The sequence below is a fragment of the Lacerta agilis genome, chromosome 14 (genome assembly GCF_009819535.1).
Source record: "Lacerta agilis isolate rLacAgi1 chromosome 14, rLacAgi1.pri, whole genome shotgun sequence".
NCBI classification, from domain to species: domain Eukaryota; kingdom Metazoa; phylum Chordata; class Lepidosauria; order Squamata; family Lacertidae; genus Lacerta; species Lacerta agilis.
Window position 1 is genome coordinate 37,426,895 of NC_046325.1, and position 16,536 is coordinate 37,443,430.

At 47.3% G+C, this 16,536-nt stretch overlaps 1 protein-coding gene across 2 annotated transcripts; it reads right to left on the reverse strand.

Moving 5' to 3' along the window:
• Positions 1-1,929: 1,929 nt before the first annotated feature.
• On the reverse strand, positions 1,930-15,070 carry GOSR2 (golgi SNAP receptor complex member 2). 2 transcript variants are annotated; one of them, XM_033170142.1, is made up of 6 exons: positions 14,952-15,070; positions 9,339-9,403; positions 7,322-7,430; positions 6,105-6,237; positions 5,493-5,633; positions 1,930-2,650 (listed from the first exon to the last, which is right to left on the reverse strand). In XM_033170142.1, the coding sequence occupies exons 1-6, from the start codon at positions 14,978-14,980 to the stop codon at positions 2,489-2,491; spliced, it is 639 nt and encodes a 212-aa protein (XP_033026033.1). In that variant the 5' UTR covers positions 14,981-15,070; the 3' UTR covers positions 1,930-2,488. The 2 variants fall into 2 exon arrangements, with proteins under 2 accessions (XP_033026033.1, XP_033026035.1); XM_033170144.1 differs by lacking the exon at positions 5,493-5,633.
• Between the last annotated feature and the right edge of the window lie 1,466 nt (positions 15,071-16,536).

A 16,536-nucleotide genomic window follows, 5' to 3' on the forward strand; every position in this document is an offset into this window, starting at 1 on the left:
CGCATTACTGGCCGAGGGAGCCGGCGTACAGCTTCCGGGTCATGTGGCCAGCATGACTAAGCTGCTTCTGGCAAACCAGAGCAGCGCACAGAAACACCATTTACCTTTCCGCCGGAGCTGTACCTATTTATCTACTTGCACTCTGACATGCTTTCAAACTGCTAGGTTGGCAGGAGCAGGGACCAAACAACGGGAGCTCACCCCGTTGCGGGGATTCAAACCGCCAACCTTCTAATAGGCAAGCCCTAGGCTCTGTGGTTTAACCCACAGCGCCACCCGCGTCCTCTAAACAAGAAAACAGACTTCTGCTTTTCTTGTTTAGGAAGTTTGGCATCCAAGCTGAGAAGGCCAGATTGCTGGGCTCTGATTATTTAGTGCTAATTGCTCATTTGCTCTCATGATGTTCCTCCTGCATTTCCCTGAAACCTTAAGAGTTAAATACTTATTTAAACAAAACAAAACAAAAAAAAATACCATGCACAAACTCACATTCTTGGAATTCTACCTTAAAAAGAAAAAATATGACACAACAGCACATCCACAGATGCCTAGAAAACTGCTCAACTATAGATCTCCTCTTAAACACAGCATCTGATTTTCCAAAGAGGGAAGGAATGTCCCTTCAGTTTGAAGAGGAAAAGGGTAGGCAAGGAATGCCGGGGGGGGGGGGAGTAGAGTGAAGAAACCGCAGCTAAGTTGAATGTTTACCCTGGCTATTTTGGAGCCGTTTTTAATCTGCTTGAACCAAATCAAACACCGTTGATATCAGTTTGAATGGAGCGAGAATCAAATACGGAATTATAAAGGAACGGGGCCCAGATAGCGACTCCTACGTGACACTACGGTGTGTATTTCAGCACAAGGCAAAAAGCTGCTGTTGTGCTAATGCGTTTGGGCAGGGGTGGAAAACGCTCCACGCTGCAACCCCTGATAACACAGCGATTAAAGTGGGGCTGCGCAGCACGGCCTGCAAGTATGGGGATCTGTAACCAGAAGAGAACGTGCCAACTGTTTGGCGACTTGCCCAAACCTGAGCACGTGGCACAGCCTTCCTCAGGTCTCCTGCAGTTTACGGAGCCCGCTTTGCTGGCTACAAGGAGGGTTAACATCTCTGCGTGTTTATTTCTAGCTACCTATAAGCAGACAGGGTACTACTGCCCAGCTTCTGGTTTTTGCCTTTTCCTGTTGCAAACAAACAAACAAAAGGATTCATGAGAAACATTCCTTTTTAACCAGGCCTTTGGTTGATCTCATTTACATCCTATGCCCTTTTAAAATGTGTTTTTTTGGGGGGGGGGCTATTGGGTTGTTTTTATTATGTATTTTGTGGTTTTATATCTTCATTTTATTCTGTGAACTGCCCCGAGATCCCTGGGTATAGGGCGGTATGTAAATTTAATAAAATTGAAATGAAATGAGATATTTGGTTATGGGGGCAGGTTACAATGCAGCGCTATGCGCTTTTACCTGTGAGTCAGTCAATTGTGTTCAACGGAATTTATGGCATTGCCACTGTAATCTCTCACTGTAAGCCTCCACTAGTACCCATGAAGACTAGAAACTTTTAAAATTAAAAACTGAGAATCTCATATCCTTTGCTGTTGTGCAGGGTGCTTGCTACAGTCTATTATTTGTGCAGCGACCCAGTGGCCCCGATTGTGGAAAAAAACTTTTTTTATAAGTACCTTTTGCAAGTATCTTTGCAAATATATTATACTTCCAATGGCAGCCAGGGTGTCCCCGTAGAAACATACCTACTGAGCCAGCAGTTCTGCCCCAAACCTTTTGCACCGAGAGCTAGATTCTGCAAAGTGGAAGGTGATCGCTACCATCCATTACCCTGAATATTTTACTATTGTTCAAAAATGAGTTACCTTGCTGTCTAGCCTTCGGGATCTGTTTATTCTAAATAAGAGGCAGGCACACAGCTTCCGAAAAAAAAGAGATATTTTTGGCCCGTGAAGATTTCTACTTGTTTCAGCCATGGCGGGAAAATACTCTCCTTGCCTCCTAGGACTATATTAAGGTAAAATAAATCAAAACCGCTCAGCTGACCACAACGTTCACGTATGTAACCTGGTTCATAAGAACGCCAAGAGGGTCTGCAGTTCCACGGACTGCACGGTCGTGCAGTTTTCTTAGATTCCGTCACGATTGCACGGGGGTCCTGTGACCACATGAATGTGCACCGCTCACATGAGCAGCGCATGACAACCGCATGCCAATGTCCGCTAAACCTGCGTGGGGCACAGACAGACAGCCCACCACCTGGCTGAGGAATGACATTGCGTCTGAGCGCCGTGTGGCTTTGTAAGCACACCTCGGCACCAAGCACCCGAGTCCACGTATGCCAAATCTGAGCCATCTCACGATGCCGTAAGGAGAGAACATGACCAGTCCGGAAGGCAGGAGGTTCGCCGATACGCTGGGAGTCTATGAAGAAAGGCAGTCAAGTCCGTCACAGTCCGCTGGGAAGTTCGCTCGCCGCTCACGTCAGGTACTGCACTACGAGGAACATGAGCACGCAGGTCACGATCATGCCTCCGATCATGAAGTACTTATCCTGGAAGGCGCGTTTCTCAGTGAGGCGCATAACTGTGTTGGATAAGCCGAGCATGTTTACAACATCCAGGATTTTCTTCTGGGTGCCCTGAAGGTGAGAGAGAGCAAGAGAGAGAAGCGGCAACGTTAGGGAAACAGAGAGAGAAGCAGCAACGTTAGGGTAACGAACAGGAAGACTCTCTGAATGGCTTCGGCATCCTCCGCAGTCAGATGTTGTTTACTGAGAATCATAGAATTGTGGAGTTGGAAGGGCCCCACACGGTCATCTAGTCCAACCCCCTGCAATGCAGGAATCTCAGCTAAAGCATCCATGACTGGTGGCTGTCCAAGCAGAATGAGCTTTTACAGAACATGGACTTGCTTTCCACATCCCTCTGAATTGCAGGGCCCACTCCACCTTCCCATCTCCTTTCCTCTGCCTCCATCCTCCCCTGCTGATCTTCTGTTGTCAGAAGCTGGTTAGGTTTACCATGCCATCCCAAAACCATGTGGCTGCTCAACACTTTCAACACTTAATGGGGGGGGGGAATATGGAACACTATGTTTGATTTAGCAGTTTCCTTTCCAGTGACACTCTGTTTTAGACAAATGGACATACTGGTGTTTTTTTTTTTTTTGTTTTTAATGGCAGCACCAGTGTTCTCACAAAGCATCTTAGGCTAGGTAGCAACAGGGTTGTGGGTCATGGCCCATATGCTGGAAGGTCAGTGCTAGAGAGGCACAGCTATCACCAGGAAAGCACAACCTGTTCCCATGGCTATCACCCACCTGCTTTTGCATGCAGGTTTTACCTGTGCTCCGACAGGACCAGGAAGCACGAAGAGGACCAGCCTTCCACCAATCAGAATCAGCACAGTAACAAACAAATAAAGGTACATGGCTCCTCCCTTCATCAGGAGTCAGAAATCGCAGGTAGGCCAGGGGGATATGGAACAAAACGCTGCAGTGGAGAATGCCCTTTTTTTAAAAAAAGAAAACTTTGGTGGCCAAATTCCATATATAGTGGTACCTCGGTTCTTGAATGTAATCTGTTCCAGAAGCCCGTTCGGCTTCCAGAACGTTCAAAAACCAAGGCACAGCTTCACATTGGTTGCAAGAGCTTCTTGCACTCAGTGGTAGCCGCGTCGCTTGTTCAGGTTCTGAAAAAACGTTAGAAAACGGAAGCATTTACTTCCGGGTTTTTGGCATTCAAGAACTGAAACCTTTGAGAACGGAGCTGTTCCGAGTTCCCAGGTACCACTGTATTTCACTTTTAAAACTGTGTTTGGTGAAGGCTTTCACTTCACTTGAGGTCCTCCCTTAGGAAGCCAGAATTAGGCTGCAGTCATGTAACCCTGGTGCTTCCTTTTCCACAGGGAATCTGTCCTGGAGCAGTGCCACAACTGGTGTGATGGGAAAATCGGGAGCGGCTCCGAGAACAGCAGCAAAGGCGTGTTGTTGTGTAGGGCAACAATGAGAGGAGAGCCAAGAAACGCTACAGGTGTGATACCTACTGAGATGCAGCTACACAAAGAATGAGAATTCTCACCCCAGAATTCTGAAAAGGAGACCTCCACATTTCCATCTATAAATATTCAGCCTGTGAGCTTCCATCTAGGGAGAGCCACGTCTACACGCTCATCTGATCCAATGTGATTACCAACGGGATGCTAAAAGGCTACAGTTCATTTCCAGGATGACATCACTCCAAAATGAACGTTCAAGCCCGCAAGGTCACATCCTGTAACGCCTTAAGAGGTGAGAGACTGCTGGAGTGGGTGTTTGGACAGCTGCGTTCCAAGTGGGGCCAGGGCAGCACAGGGAAGCGGTTTCTCTAGCTTGGCAGGAATATCAGGGGTTGCCCGGTGGCTCAAGCCTACCGCACCCAGCCTGCTTCTTCCAGAGGAAAAGGGCTGGGGTTGGAATAAAAACAGGCACGGGGTACGGAAATGGCATTTACGTCAGCGGCTACCAAGGACACTTGAGCTTTTAACCTCTGCACAGCAGGGAGTGGTGGCTGGGGAGGCAATAGCACCCGGCGTGGCTTAGGGACCCCAGAAGCTGCGTGCCATTGATAGTGGGGTGCCCAGAGAACAGGGCAGAGTTAGGAAGAAGACCCCGAGCGTAGAAAGTGATGGAGATGCAAGGAGGCAGAACGACTGGCTGAAGGGCGGAAGGAGACCAGCGCCAGCAAGAGCTAGGAGGAGGAGTGAAACAGTGGAGTGAAGGAACAGTGGGCCAATGAGAAACGGGAAGGTGGGGGAAACCTCATATGCACATCGTCTCACTCTTTTTAGGAACCGCTGGCATGGAGGATCCTAATTCAGGACAGGTTTTGGGTAGGATAGGCAGCCTTCAGATTTTCTTTTAATTCACAAGAAGCTGCCTTATACCAGGAACAGAGGAATTATCCATCTTAGCCTTTTACTGTCTGCTTTCCCCATGGTCTCAGGCAGATCCTTTTAACAGGTGGAGCCAAGGTTTCTGAATCTGGGACCTTCTGCATGCAAAATATTTTCTCCACTCCCCAGCTTTGCCCCCTCCCTGGACTGATACTCAGAGCTTCTTATCCAAGAGCAATTTTGCAAAACTCTGTCCAAACTCACAGCAGTGCACAACGAAGCTACAAGCAACCCCGACAGGTTGAATTAACAACATGTGGAATTCGGGTGTATCCGAAAGCCTCGAGTGCAGCTACGGCGGTGGCGGGTTCAAAAGGTGCAACAGCTTGGCTTTGCCGTTTTGGGGGGGGGGGAGGAAAAACAGAGTGACAGGATGACCGAGGAGAGGTTGGAGAAGAGACATAGAGGGCGAGAATGAAAAGAACCTGCATCTGGTTTTTACTTTTCAGAATTTTGGAAAGTTATCAGAATTAAAAGAGGGGAAAGAAGAAAAAGTGGGTGCCTACTCCATCCATATATATATATCTGAAGGTCCCATCCTATGCCCACCTTTAATGTCATTCTCTGATCCCTCAGACCCTGCAGAATGCTGGTCCCGCTGCCAATGAGATCGTCCATGCCACGGTGAGCATTTTGGAGGGACTCGTTATGCTGCAAGGTTTCATCGATCGGAATGGTGGTGTCAGAATCCTGCAAAGGGGGAGGAGGGAAGGGAAGCATCTTGGTTATCTTTCCTTGGCACTCTGAACCCAGAAGGACAAGGGTGTCAACAAAAGCCCCTGTTTTTGTTTTTAAAAAGAAGTGGCATTATTCTACAGCAGTGAAGTTCAAACTTTCTGCCCTTACATTTTCCACATAGGTCTGACTGCTACAGAATCCCTGTGTATTCCAAGGACCACCGGTTGATCAAGCTGCCGCTCCATGTGTCCTCAAAGACTAAGAAAACTCCCCATGTATTGCAGGAGAAGATTGGCAGTGGCGGGAAGGTTGCCTTGTGTGAGTTTGGACATCGTTACTGATCTCCTTAGTGCTAAACCCCACGATTTCTCGCCACCCAAAAAGACCCCATTTGAGAACGACAGCTGCTAAATAGATAAACAGTGGGACACGGGAGGGAGGAGAGTATTAGCACAAATCCACTGGTTTTACGGGAGGACATACGTTAGTGGTGAATGTTCGGGCCAGAAGCTCTTCCCGCTGCCTCTCTTGCTGCTCCCGTGCGTAACGCCGGTGCTGGAAGTTCCTCAACGCCGTCTGAAGGTGCTGGATGTCGTATTTCAGCTGGTCGACTCGTCTTGAGAACGACAAGTCACAGAAAGAAGAAAGCCATGAGCTTTGATTTTCATGTAAATACAAGAACAACGTCTAGCTACAGTAAATTGGCTTGTGGTACATTCTTATTAAGTTTCATATGCAGTACACAAGCAATACAGTCGTACCTTGGTAGTCGAATGGAATCCATTCTGGAAACCAAAGCACAGCATCCGATTGGCTACAGGAAGCTCCTGCAGCCAATCGGAAGCCACGTCGGACTTACTTCCGGGTTTGCAGCATTCAGGAGTCTAAAAAATGTCTGAGTACCAAGGCGTTCGGGATCCAAGGTACGACTGTACATTTATTTATGCTTTATCAATTCAAGTATAGTCTCCACAGAGATTCTTGCATTGTGGGTGGAATAAAAGTATCTTCTGTCTTATTTATAAAGGAAAAGGAAGCAAAGTCTCGCCAAAAGTCATCTGTCCTTGAAGTGCCTTTAATTACCCTTCTGTGGCGAGTGAGGCATTCCGAAGGAGCTACATTATTCCAAATATTATTTACCCAGATTTCAATGGGGATTGCTATGGGTTGTTTCCAGTATCAGGCTACTGTGAATCGGGCTGCTGATAAAGGGGGGGGACACCCATTAAAGAGAGATGCTAGTGTTTATTTTGGCTAGGTGAGTCCAGTGCCAGCGAAATATAATTTGAAGCGAAGCCTCCTGAAGACGAGCAGAGATCGTTCGAAGGGTTGGGTTGTGTCAAACTGATTATGATCTGCAATTATGATCCCAAAGTCTCTTTCCCATACCGTCCGAAAGCTTCCTGTATCAGCAGGTTTCTTAAGAGCTCGATTGTAAGCTGCCTTCAAGTTCTTTTGGAAATCAGTGGAATTAAGAAAACATTCACAGGCACAAGAAAGAGAAAAGCCTGCCATGTAGCCTGATTTGTTCGTAATAATAAATTTATTGCCCTGCACCTTCTATCCCATATGGAAGGCAGCAAGCAACGCAGTAACATAACAACAACAACCACAACCACAACTTGATAGGTCAGAAGGCTGCACTAATATATGTCCCAAGAAACAAGAAGTAGTTTGGGAGGGCGAGGAAGGTAACTCACAGCTTGGCGTTCTGCCGCTTGCTAGGAGGCTCCTTGTTACAAAAGATTTCCAACCGTTCCAAGTTGCTGAAGATCCTGTCTATTCGCGCCTGGATTTCGTTCTCCACCACTGAAAGAGGAGATGAGGGGGGAAAGGTAAGAAACATCAGGGCTAGGTGGCCACTCACTGTTTTAACCAGCACAATACTTTCTTGCCAGGCTTTGCCAGTTAAGCCTTGCCCACGCTGTGTGAAATGGGAGACTTCTACCAGGGAAAGGGGAAGGTGCTCAGGTTCCTAGTGCCACCCATCATGGTGTTAGGTGGAGAAGGTGCCCACCACAACCATCGGGCCAGGGAGTGCGAGGAATGCCCTGCCATTTCAGCATGCAGAAAACACTTCGCCACTCATCAGTAGCTGTATTACAAACATTTGTTTTGAGTATTTTATGGAATGTGGAAAATAAAGCAACAAAACAAGGAACAAATCCCCTCTATTCAAGGCACAATGGGCAAACATGCATACATTTTGGTGGGGGGGCAGGACATAATCTATACCTATGGCTGACACCCACCAGAGATTCATGCTGTCCAAATTTCTGCTGCTGTTGGCAGCAAATATTCTTGTCGTTTATTATAAGATGCATATGTGAGAAATAACCACCAGGTAGCATAGAAAGCCTGCAGGTTCTCTTTTCGCTGCAGGAGTCTGATACTGTGCATAACCTTTTCGGAAATTAGGTAAAGGGACCCCTGACCATTAGGTCCAGTCGTGTCCGACTCTGGGGTTGTGGCGCTCATCTTGTGTTACTGGCTGAGGGAGCCGGCATACAGCTTCCGGGTCATGTGGCTAGCATGACAAAGCCGCTTCTGGCGAACCAGAGCAGTGCACAGAAACACCGTTTACCTTCCTGCCGGAGCAGTACCTATCTATCTACTTGCACTTTGATGTGCTTTCGAACTGCTAGGTTAGCAGGAGCAGGGACCGAGCAACAGGAGCTCACCCCCGTCACGGGGATTCAAACCGCCCACCTTCTGTCCAAATGTTTCTTAGCTAGGCAGTGGTATCCAAATCGTTCAAGGGCCAGAGTCACCTTTGTGTTACTGGCTACTGCCTATCTGTCAGCAGAGGACACTTTATCAAGTCTTTAAATTTACATTTTAATCCCATCTTTGGACTCATAAACCAAGATAATAAATAAAGCTCTGCTAAAAAAACTATTGTTGTTGTCTCTCCTGTATTTTTTCGACAATCCTGATGAGTAGTTAGCCAGAATCTTTGCATTTTAGAGCACTATCACCAAAGTTGATTATAAAGTCATAGAACTGGAAGGCGCCATAACGGACAGCTAGTTCAACCCCCCTGCCATGCAGGAATCTTTTGCCCAACATGGGGCTTGAACCTCTCCAACAATTTGGGCCAGCCTGTAGGGGCACATGAGAGAGCCGTACAGGGGTCATGTACTAACTGCGGTATATTTCAGTGTGGTTTCTCTCAAGTTTGTTGGACTCCAACTCCCATCAGCCCCAGCCAGGATGGCCAATGATAAAGGAGCTGTGGTCCAACAGCATCTGGAGGGCCACATGTTACCCACCCTTGTCATAGAAGAATGCTTCTTCTAAAATGTCACCTGCCAGCCACATCTCTCTTTTTTGCAATTATCTGTATGTTGAAGTGCCTTCCGAAAAGGCAATTTACACCACTGGGCTAATGAGAATATAAAAACTCTACCACCCATGGCTTTTCCCCTATCCTACCCTTCACTCAGTACAGCAAAATGGAATCAGAGAATGGTAAGTCGGAAGGGACCCAGAGGGTCATCTATTTCAACCCCCTGCAACGCAGGGATCCTGCCCACAGCCATCCCTGGGTGGGCTTGAACTTCCAACCTTCTGGCTAACAGCCAGATGCACAGACCCATTTCATCACCTAAAGGTCAAAACATATTAATGGTTCCACTTGGGCACATATTGGAAACACAGGTCAGGGAACACTGGTCAAGCCAACAGTGAGGTTACCCTCTTCCATTAATTACTCACAGTGGACTGACTGCTTATCTGATGTCTCGAGGCGGCCCATGTATGACTGGACCTCATGGACCTGCCTGTTGAAAAGAAGAAAAGTTGTAGTCAGTCACAAGGGTTCTGGCAGAAAAGGAGGATTTCTCAAGAAGGCAAACACACGGCAGAAATGAATCATCAGTGCTCAGAGCAATCAGAATATCGAAGTAAATCCCCTGGTATAACAGTAAAAATACTGTGCAAGTCAAGGGTAGCCAACCTGATGTTCTCCACATGTTGCTGGACTACACCTCCCATCATCCCTGACAGTTCAGGCTGGAGCTGATGGGAGTCCTACAACGTCCACAGCAGCAAGGTACTATGATGGCCATCCTAGCAGTATGTAATCTCATACTTTGCAGTGCTACTCCACATTCGCAGAACAGATTTCCTAAACATTTCTCAAATACAGTGGTACCTTGGTTCTCGAAAATAATCCGTTCTGGAAGTCCGTTCGACTTCCAAAACGTTCGAAAACCAAGGCGCAGCATCCGACTGGCACAGATGCCCCAGAAACCATAGCCGACAACCGCGTCGGACATTCGGCTTCTGAAAAACGGTCAAACACTGGAACACTTGCATCTGGGTTTTTGGCGTTCGGGAGCCAAAATGTTCGAGTACCAAGGCACTCGGGAACCAGGGTTCCACTGTATTCTCTGAAATCTTTACAAGGCAACATGGACACAGGCAAAAGCAGAAATACAAAAAGCAATCTGCCTCATCACTTATGGTAAGAATTGCCTCCAAGTGACCAGAGAGGGAATGTGTGCAAAAAATGGCACTTCTCTTCTTATGGCAGCCTATTTTGAGCTTTTTTTCTATGTGTTTATCAAATAAACATGCTAAATGAATGAAACCTGAATGCATTTAAGGCAGCAGAAAGTTTCCAGATGCAAAGTTGGTTAGAAATCTCTTTCCACTGGCTAAAAGGAGCATCCAGATTCTGAATGAACACTGTTGCACTTGAGCCACTCTATAAGCAAGAAAGTTGAAAGCCGGGATATCTTCCCATGATTATCTGGCACTTCTCTTTAGGATCTCCTCCAAAACAAATCGTGTGAATGGTATGGTGGGAATGGCTCAGCCCTGCCAACCAGAAAACCTGTTTTGGAAACAGACAGAGGATATCAGGCCAGAGGCAGAGAAAAGGCAACAGGACGTGGGAGATCAGGTAGGGCAAGGAGGGGAAGAATTCTCTGCCCCACAGGCACCTCCTGGAAACAGATGCGTGGCAGAAAAATCACTTGAGCACACCAAGAGAATGACTAAAGACAGGGGTTAATAAAAGGGGGGGACATGAGACTCAGCATCTGACAAAGAGAAGCAGCTCAGGTGTGCTAGAGTCTGATGGGCAAGACAGAAAGGCTGCAACACTAGCAATGCCACAGAGAGCCATTTGCTTTGCAAGCACCTTCTTGGAAATCATCCCAGCCGACTAACACTGGAGCCTAGAAGGGATCCAGGACTGATTCAGGGGAAGCCACAGTTGCTGGATGCCAACTCCCATCAGCCCCAGTCAGCATGGCCAATGGTCAGGGTGCTGAGAGTCCAAAGTTGTCAACATCTGGAAGGCACCCACTTGGCTACCCCTGGATGTGTCGGTTTCTGCTGGTTTGGGACAGAGAACTGAACGAGATGGCCTTCAGTCCAACTCTTTATGATTTACTCAACCATATCTAGCTCATTTTCATTTTAGTCAACACAAACAGGATCCACCAGGTGAGGAAACAAGCATGACAACAGCTTCAGCAACCTCTTAAGTCTCCACAACCTTGCTTAACGTTTAACGTTTGGAAGGCTTTCAAGAACATGCCAACTCAACATCTGAGCACATGCCAAAACTGATATGTCCATGACTAGCTCTGGACTTTTTTTTTTTTAAAGAAATGAGAAAAACACCATAAGGGCATGTAATGTTCTTTTCATCAGATTGTCAAGGTGTGTGGTTTTTAAAGCTTTAAAGCAGTGTTTTTCAACCACTGTTCCGCGGCACACTAGTGTGCCGCGAGATGTTGCCTGGTGTGCCGTGGGAAAAATTCAAGAGAATTACTTTATATATAGCCAATATAGGCACAGAGTTAAATTTTATAACATTTTCTAATGGTGGTGTGCCTCGTGATTTTTTTCATGAAACAAGTGTGCCTTTGCCCAAAAAAGGTTGAAAAACACTGCTTTAAAGATTAAACAGCGTAAGATGCAGGAATGTAGGACTTGGCTACAAAGTTCAGTGCTAGACTGTAAAAAATGGCTGGAACTGCACTTGCCAACATGGTGCCCATGGGCATAACGGCACCCTTGAGGTCTTCCCCTGGCACCCACGAAGCCCTGAACACCCCACTTTGTCATGAATTGCCATGGGCTGTTACCTCCCCCAACCCACTGAAAACTACAGAATTGTAAATGAAGAAGATGGAAGAGTAATGCTCTTTCCCACTTCCTCTTTCAGCATGATATAGTTTTCAAGCTCAGATCAGCAGCTTAACAGAATATAAAGTGTCTGAGGTAAAAGGGAACTAGAAGCAAGTAACCAAGGAGAGAAAGGGAATGGAGACAGAGAGGGAGAAGGCATATGTTGCTGGCATTCATCTGCCTCAAGAGACGATGGAAGAGTGCACCATCAGAGATGAAGTCAAACCGTTGGAAAGATACAACAGCTGCTGTGGCTATACAGACCAACATGGGAGGGACATGTTTTATTGCAGCCGGGGCAGATGAAGACATCTGGTTTTGCTGTTACAGATGCACACACATAAATGCTGGATCCAGTAAAATAGATCCTCTTGAAATTGCATACCATATTTTCTGGCGTATAAGACAACTGGGCGTATAAGACGACCCCCAACATTTCCAGTTAAAATATAGAGTTTGAGATATACTCGACCGCAGATTCTCCACCTGGCATATAAGACGGACCCTGACTTTTGAGAAGATTTTCCTGGATTAAAAAGTAGTCTTATACGTCAGAATATACAGTACTTTTCTTATGAGTTCCACTCATTCCCCAATCATCATCAAATCTATCTCTGCTGACCAAAGTATAAGAGTCACATATCTGGTGCTTCCCAGCACCACCATGATACAACAGGGATTCAACATGCATGAATTCTTATAGATCCTAATCTTTCCCCTGAAAACCACCACCAAGTGATAGGGGACCGTTGTATCCACAAATGTACTCCGTGGTTTGTTGACAGTTTTAACATCCCAGGCAACAGTCATGAATATCCATGCCTTGGGTCTGTGGTGGACAAACACCAGCTTCGTATTCATACTGTGTGTTGCACCATTTTAAGCTTTAATATAATAGTGGATTTTGCTGTAAATATAATGCAAATTCAAGAGGAGCCATGTTAGTTCCACTGGTTCCAGCTTTTATCCAGACCCCTTGGAAGAGCAAAGATTCTGTGGGCGCTTACTCTGTCTGGGGCAAGAAAGAGAAGCAGAAGAAGTGGTGCCATTGGTACTCTTACAAGATTCCAAATTTGCTCATGGGCCCAAAAGGATTGGCAACCCATTATGGCAAAGATTCACTCTAGGATTAGAAGGGTGATGGCAAAGAAGAGTCTGTTTTAAAGAGGCACTGTGTTTAACACTCAGGATTTCGAAAATCAGAATGCCATCTCTTCCACCCAGGCCAGAGTTGAGTTTGTCAGAAGACAGCTACCACTCAAAGCCATACGCAATGCAAAAGTAATGTGTCATTGGCTGGGGAGGGGAGGGGAATCCACTGTGACCCAGTGCATAGAGAACAGAGTCTGGACCTTGTGTAGTTTAAACTACACATGTAAATCTGGGGAATCAAAGTACAGCTCAGTCTTAGATTTTAATGGCACAGCAATCACTATTAGTTTTGGTCTCGGTTGCCCAATATCCAAGTGGATGACCTTTGAGTTGTTACAAGGATTAACAAGATACAAGTGAGAAGCCCTCTGCCAATTTCTTATCCCCATTTCTCTGAGTGTAAGACCGATACAACTCAATGAGACTTACCTCTGAATAGACATGAATAAGATTACACAGTAAACAATGGTTAACCATCACCTGACTCCTGCTACCAGGACTACTTACTTCTCAATTATAAAGTCTCTCATAGTAGGTGGGAGAAGGAAAGATTTCCAACAGCAGCCCTCGTGATAGACACTAAGGTGGTGATCTCCCTTTTCTTCCACCCTCCAGAGCCCCAAGTGTACTCACCAATTTACTGGTGCTGATTTCAGGCAGAAACAGCTCCAAAGTAGTCCCTATTTGTGAACCTCTGTCCTTGCCACCTGATGTTACCCTCTGGCGTCCCATATCAATGACTGTTTCCTCCCTTCTTCCCAACATGGTTACTCAGCCTGTTTCCCAAGCTCCATGCTGCTTCTACCCCTACACAAAGAATCATCATCCTTATTCTTTCCTCTCCTTGCTTCTCTCCCAATATGCCCCCAATTATCACCATCCTGCTGTTCACAATCTCCCCCACCCAGGGCTGTGTTTTCAAAACTTATTTCTGAATTAATTGAAACTGGAGGCCTACTGAGTGGGCTTTAGCTGCTGAATGAGATTACAATGATGAGCCGCATTATGCTAAAACTTAGGCCATCTGACCCAAAGGCTCTGTGGAACAGCATGGTGAGACAAACATAAGAAAATGGGGTGGGAATATTAATGCCCAGGCCTTTTTTTTCAGCCGGAACTCACTGGAACTGAGTTCCGGCACATCTTTTGTGTGTTCTGGCACCTCTATGCCAGAGACAGAGGGTGGCATGGTGCTCAGGGTTGCGCGGTGGAGGCAGCAGTTTATATTTTTTGCCGCGGCAGTGCGGCAACTTTTTTTTAGGTCCTCCCCCTAAAAAAAATCCCAACAAGTTCCAACAACAAGTGCCTATGCAGCAGATCTCATGACAGGAAGCAAATCCTCTTGAGCGACAGATGGGCGCGAAACTCCAGTGCATTTGAATGCTGCTCTGTATCATTACATCTGGCCAACTGCTGCAAAGAAGAACTACTGGCCGCTCCAGCTTTTGCTAGCAGGAGATTTTTTTTTTTGGTGGCGCAAAAAGGCGCACCCCCACCCACCCTACTTAGCAAAAGTTTCTACCACTGCCTTCGCTGTCCAACCGAGAATCAATGACAAAAGAGCCCCCTCCTCCTGGTGTGCTTCATATTCAAACGCTGTTGGGCGAATGAGACGTTGTGCAAAGATCTTTCAGTGGGCAGGTAGGCAGGCACCAAAACAAGGTTACATTTTGTTCAAACTGCCACAGACTTTTTACTTACGTGGCCTTCCACTCAGCCCCTCCTCCTCCTCGATATAAATACTCAATGCTGATCTAGTACAGCAGGGCTGTTGCTACGATTCACATATACGGATGGTGGGCATATAAACGCAGGGTATGAGTTGGAATATTACTGCCCTCCGTCCCATTACCATGGTTACCACTCCCCCCCCCCCACACCCCACTGAAACCTCCCTCCACCCCACGGCTCTCCCTCGGTTTCCACCCCATTTATCGAAACACCTCCGCCCCGCCTCCCGAGATGCTCCGGCAACTATTATTATTACTACTACTACTACTACTACTGCAACCTCCCGCCCCGCACACGCACTTGTTGGTCTGGTGATAAAGCGCCTCCATGGCGGCCGCTCGGCTGACTGGGCTCCCACACAGTTCCCACTCTTTAACACGTCACCCGGTCCCAGACCGGCGCTTCCGGTTTCCGGCATGCCGAAGGCCCCCTCGCCCGTGACGTCACCCGCTCGGCGCCGCCTGCCCCTTTCGGCGCCTGAGCAACTGTTACAGAGGAGGGAGGAGGCGGGGAGCGGGGCGGAGCTGGCAGAAGAGGCAGCCGGGTTGGTTTTATCAAATCAAGTTGCTGCGCTTTCTAAGACAGGGTTTTGGATTTAAGCTGCCTCCCCATTACCACCGCACACAGTTGATGTCCGTCTCAATCTCTCTCTCTCTCTCTCTCTCTCTCCCTTTCAGCAAAAGCCATCACGCAGTACTTTTTCATATTTGCATGCGCTGCAATTGACATATGCAGCTGAATAATAACAATAATAGCCAAGTTCATTCCACCTCTCTCCCCACCCCATAGCTGTCAAGTTTCGGATTTGAAAATAAGGGATCAGCACCCTCACCTGTCCCGGGGACAGTCCAAGGTTCTCAGGGACAGTCCACGCTGTGGTAATCCCCCCAGGCTACAAATTAGTTTACACCAGGCTACACACCATCATCTTTTCCCCACATTCATATGTGGGATTTGACTGGAGTAACACATGGCTGGAAAGGTTTGCAGTTCCACAAACATAGGTGTGCACTGCCTCGAAATAAAAATAAGTGAACAAAAGAAGGCCCACTAGGCCTGGGGGCATTGCTAAAAAAAATGTCAACTTTGTAACCAGAGGTTCAACTGAATAGAATATGAATCACATGCACCACCAGGCCTATGCAGCCTCAACTTAAGGTGGCCCCCAGCCTGGCTTTTTACAGGCCCCAGCTGACTGCACAACCTAGCCTTTGGAAAGGCCATATAGACAGATACCTTTAGCTTCTGCACCCCTCCTTGGCACACCTGTCAACACAACCACATAGGCATTTTCCACAACAGCTCCACAGCACAAATCCCTTCAGCAGGCGGGCACCCGTGTGCAAGAAATGCGCTCCGCTCCCCACAGTGGACCCACGCTCCCTCGCCCTCTCGAATCCATGGATAGAACATCGCACCTAAATATTTCCATTCTGCACAACGCGCAGCATTTGCACGACCCCCTCCTGACAGCACCACACACGGAGGGATAATTCCCACACACAGCTTGATGGGCACATGTGCAAACCCACCCCACCCTATTCCCCAATATATAGATATCAGATCTGCATCAGAGGGATGCTATATATATATATAAAAAAACCAACCTTCATGTGCCATTCCCTCTGATGCAGATCTGATCTCACCCCCCCACCAAACGCCCACCTTGCACCCAGCTACACAGGCAGACCCGATCCCAGCCTGATCGTTCCCCACCAGCAGCATCCTTTATTAAGAGACCCTCCTTCAAAGACATCTCTGCCGCTCTCAACTTGGCTGCCTTGGTGCAGGGGCCCCCCTTAGGAGTGTGTGTGGGGGGGTGAGGGTTAGAGACCTACCGGAGGAAGGAGAGAAAGCTCCCTACGTCACCCCCATAAAAAGCCTC

What these genes read in the sequence shown, in the direction of transcription:
- GOSR2 (XM_033170142.1), bottom strand. Translation starts at nt 14,980, where the DNA reads ATGGAGGCGCTTTATCACCAGACCAACAA. An exon ending in AAGCGGCAGAACGCCAAGCT is followed by an intron (nt 6,238 to 7,321) that starts GTGAGTTACCTT and finishes GTCGTTCTCAAG; the next exon opens with ACGAGTCGACCAGCTGAAAT. An exon ending in ATCAGAGAATGACATTAAAG is followed by an intron (nt 2,651 to 5,492) that starts GTGGGCATAGGA and finishes TCTCACCTTCAG; the next exon opens with GGCACCCAGAAGAAAATCCT.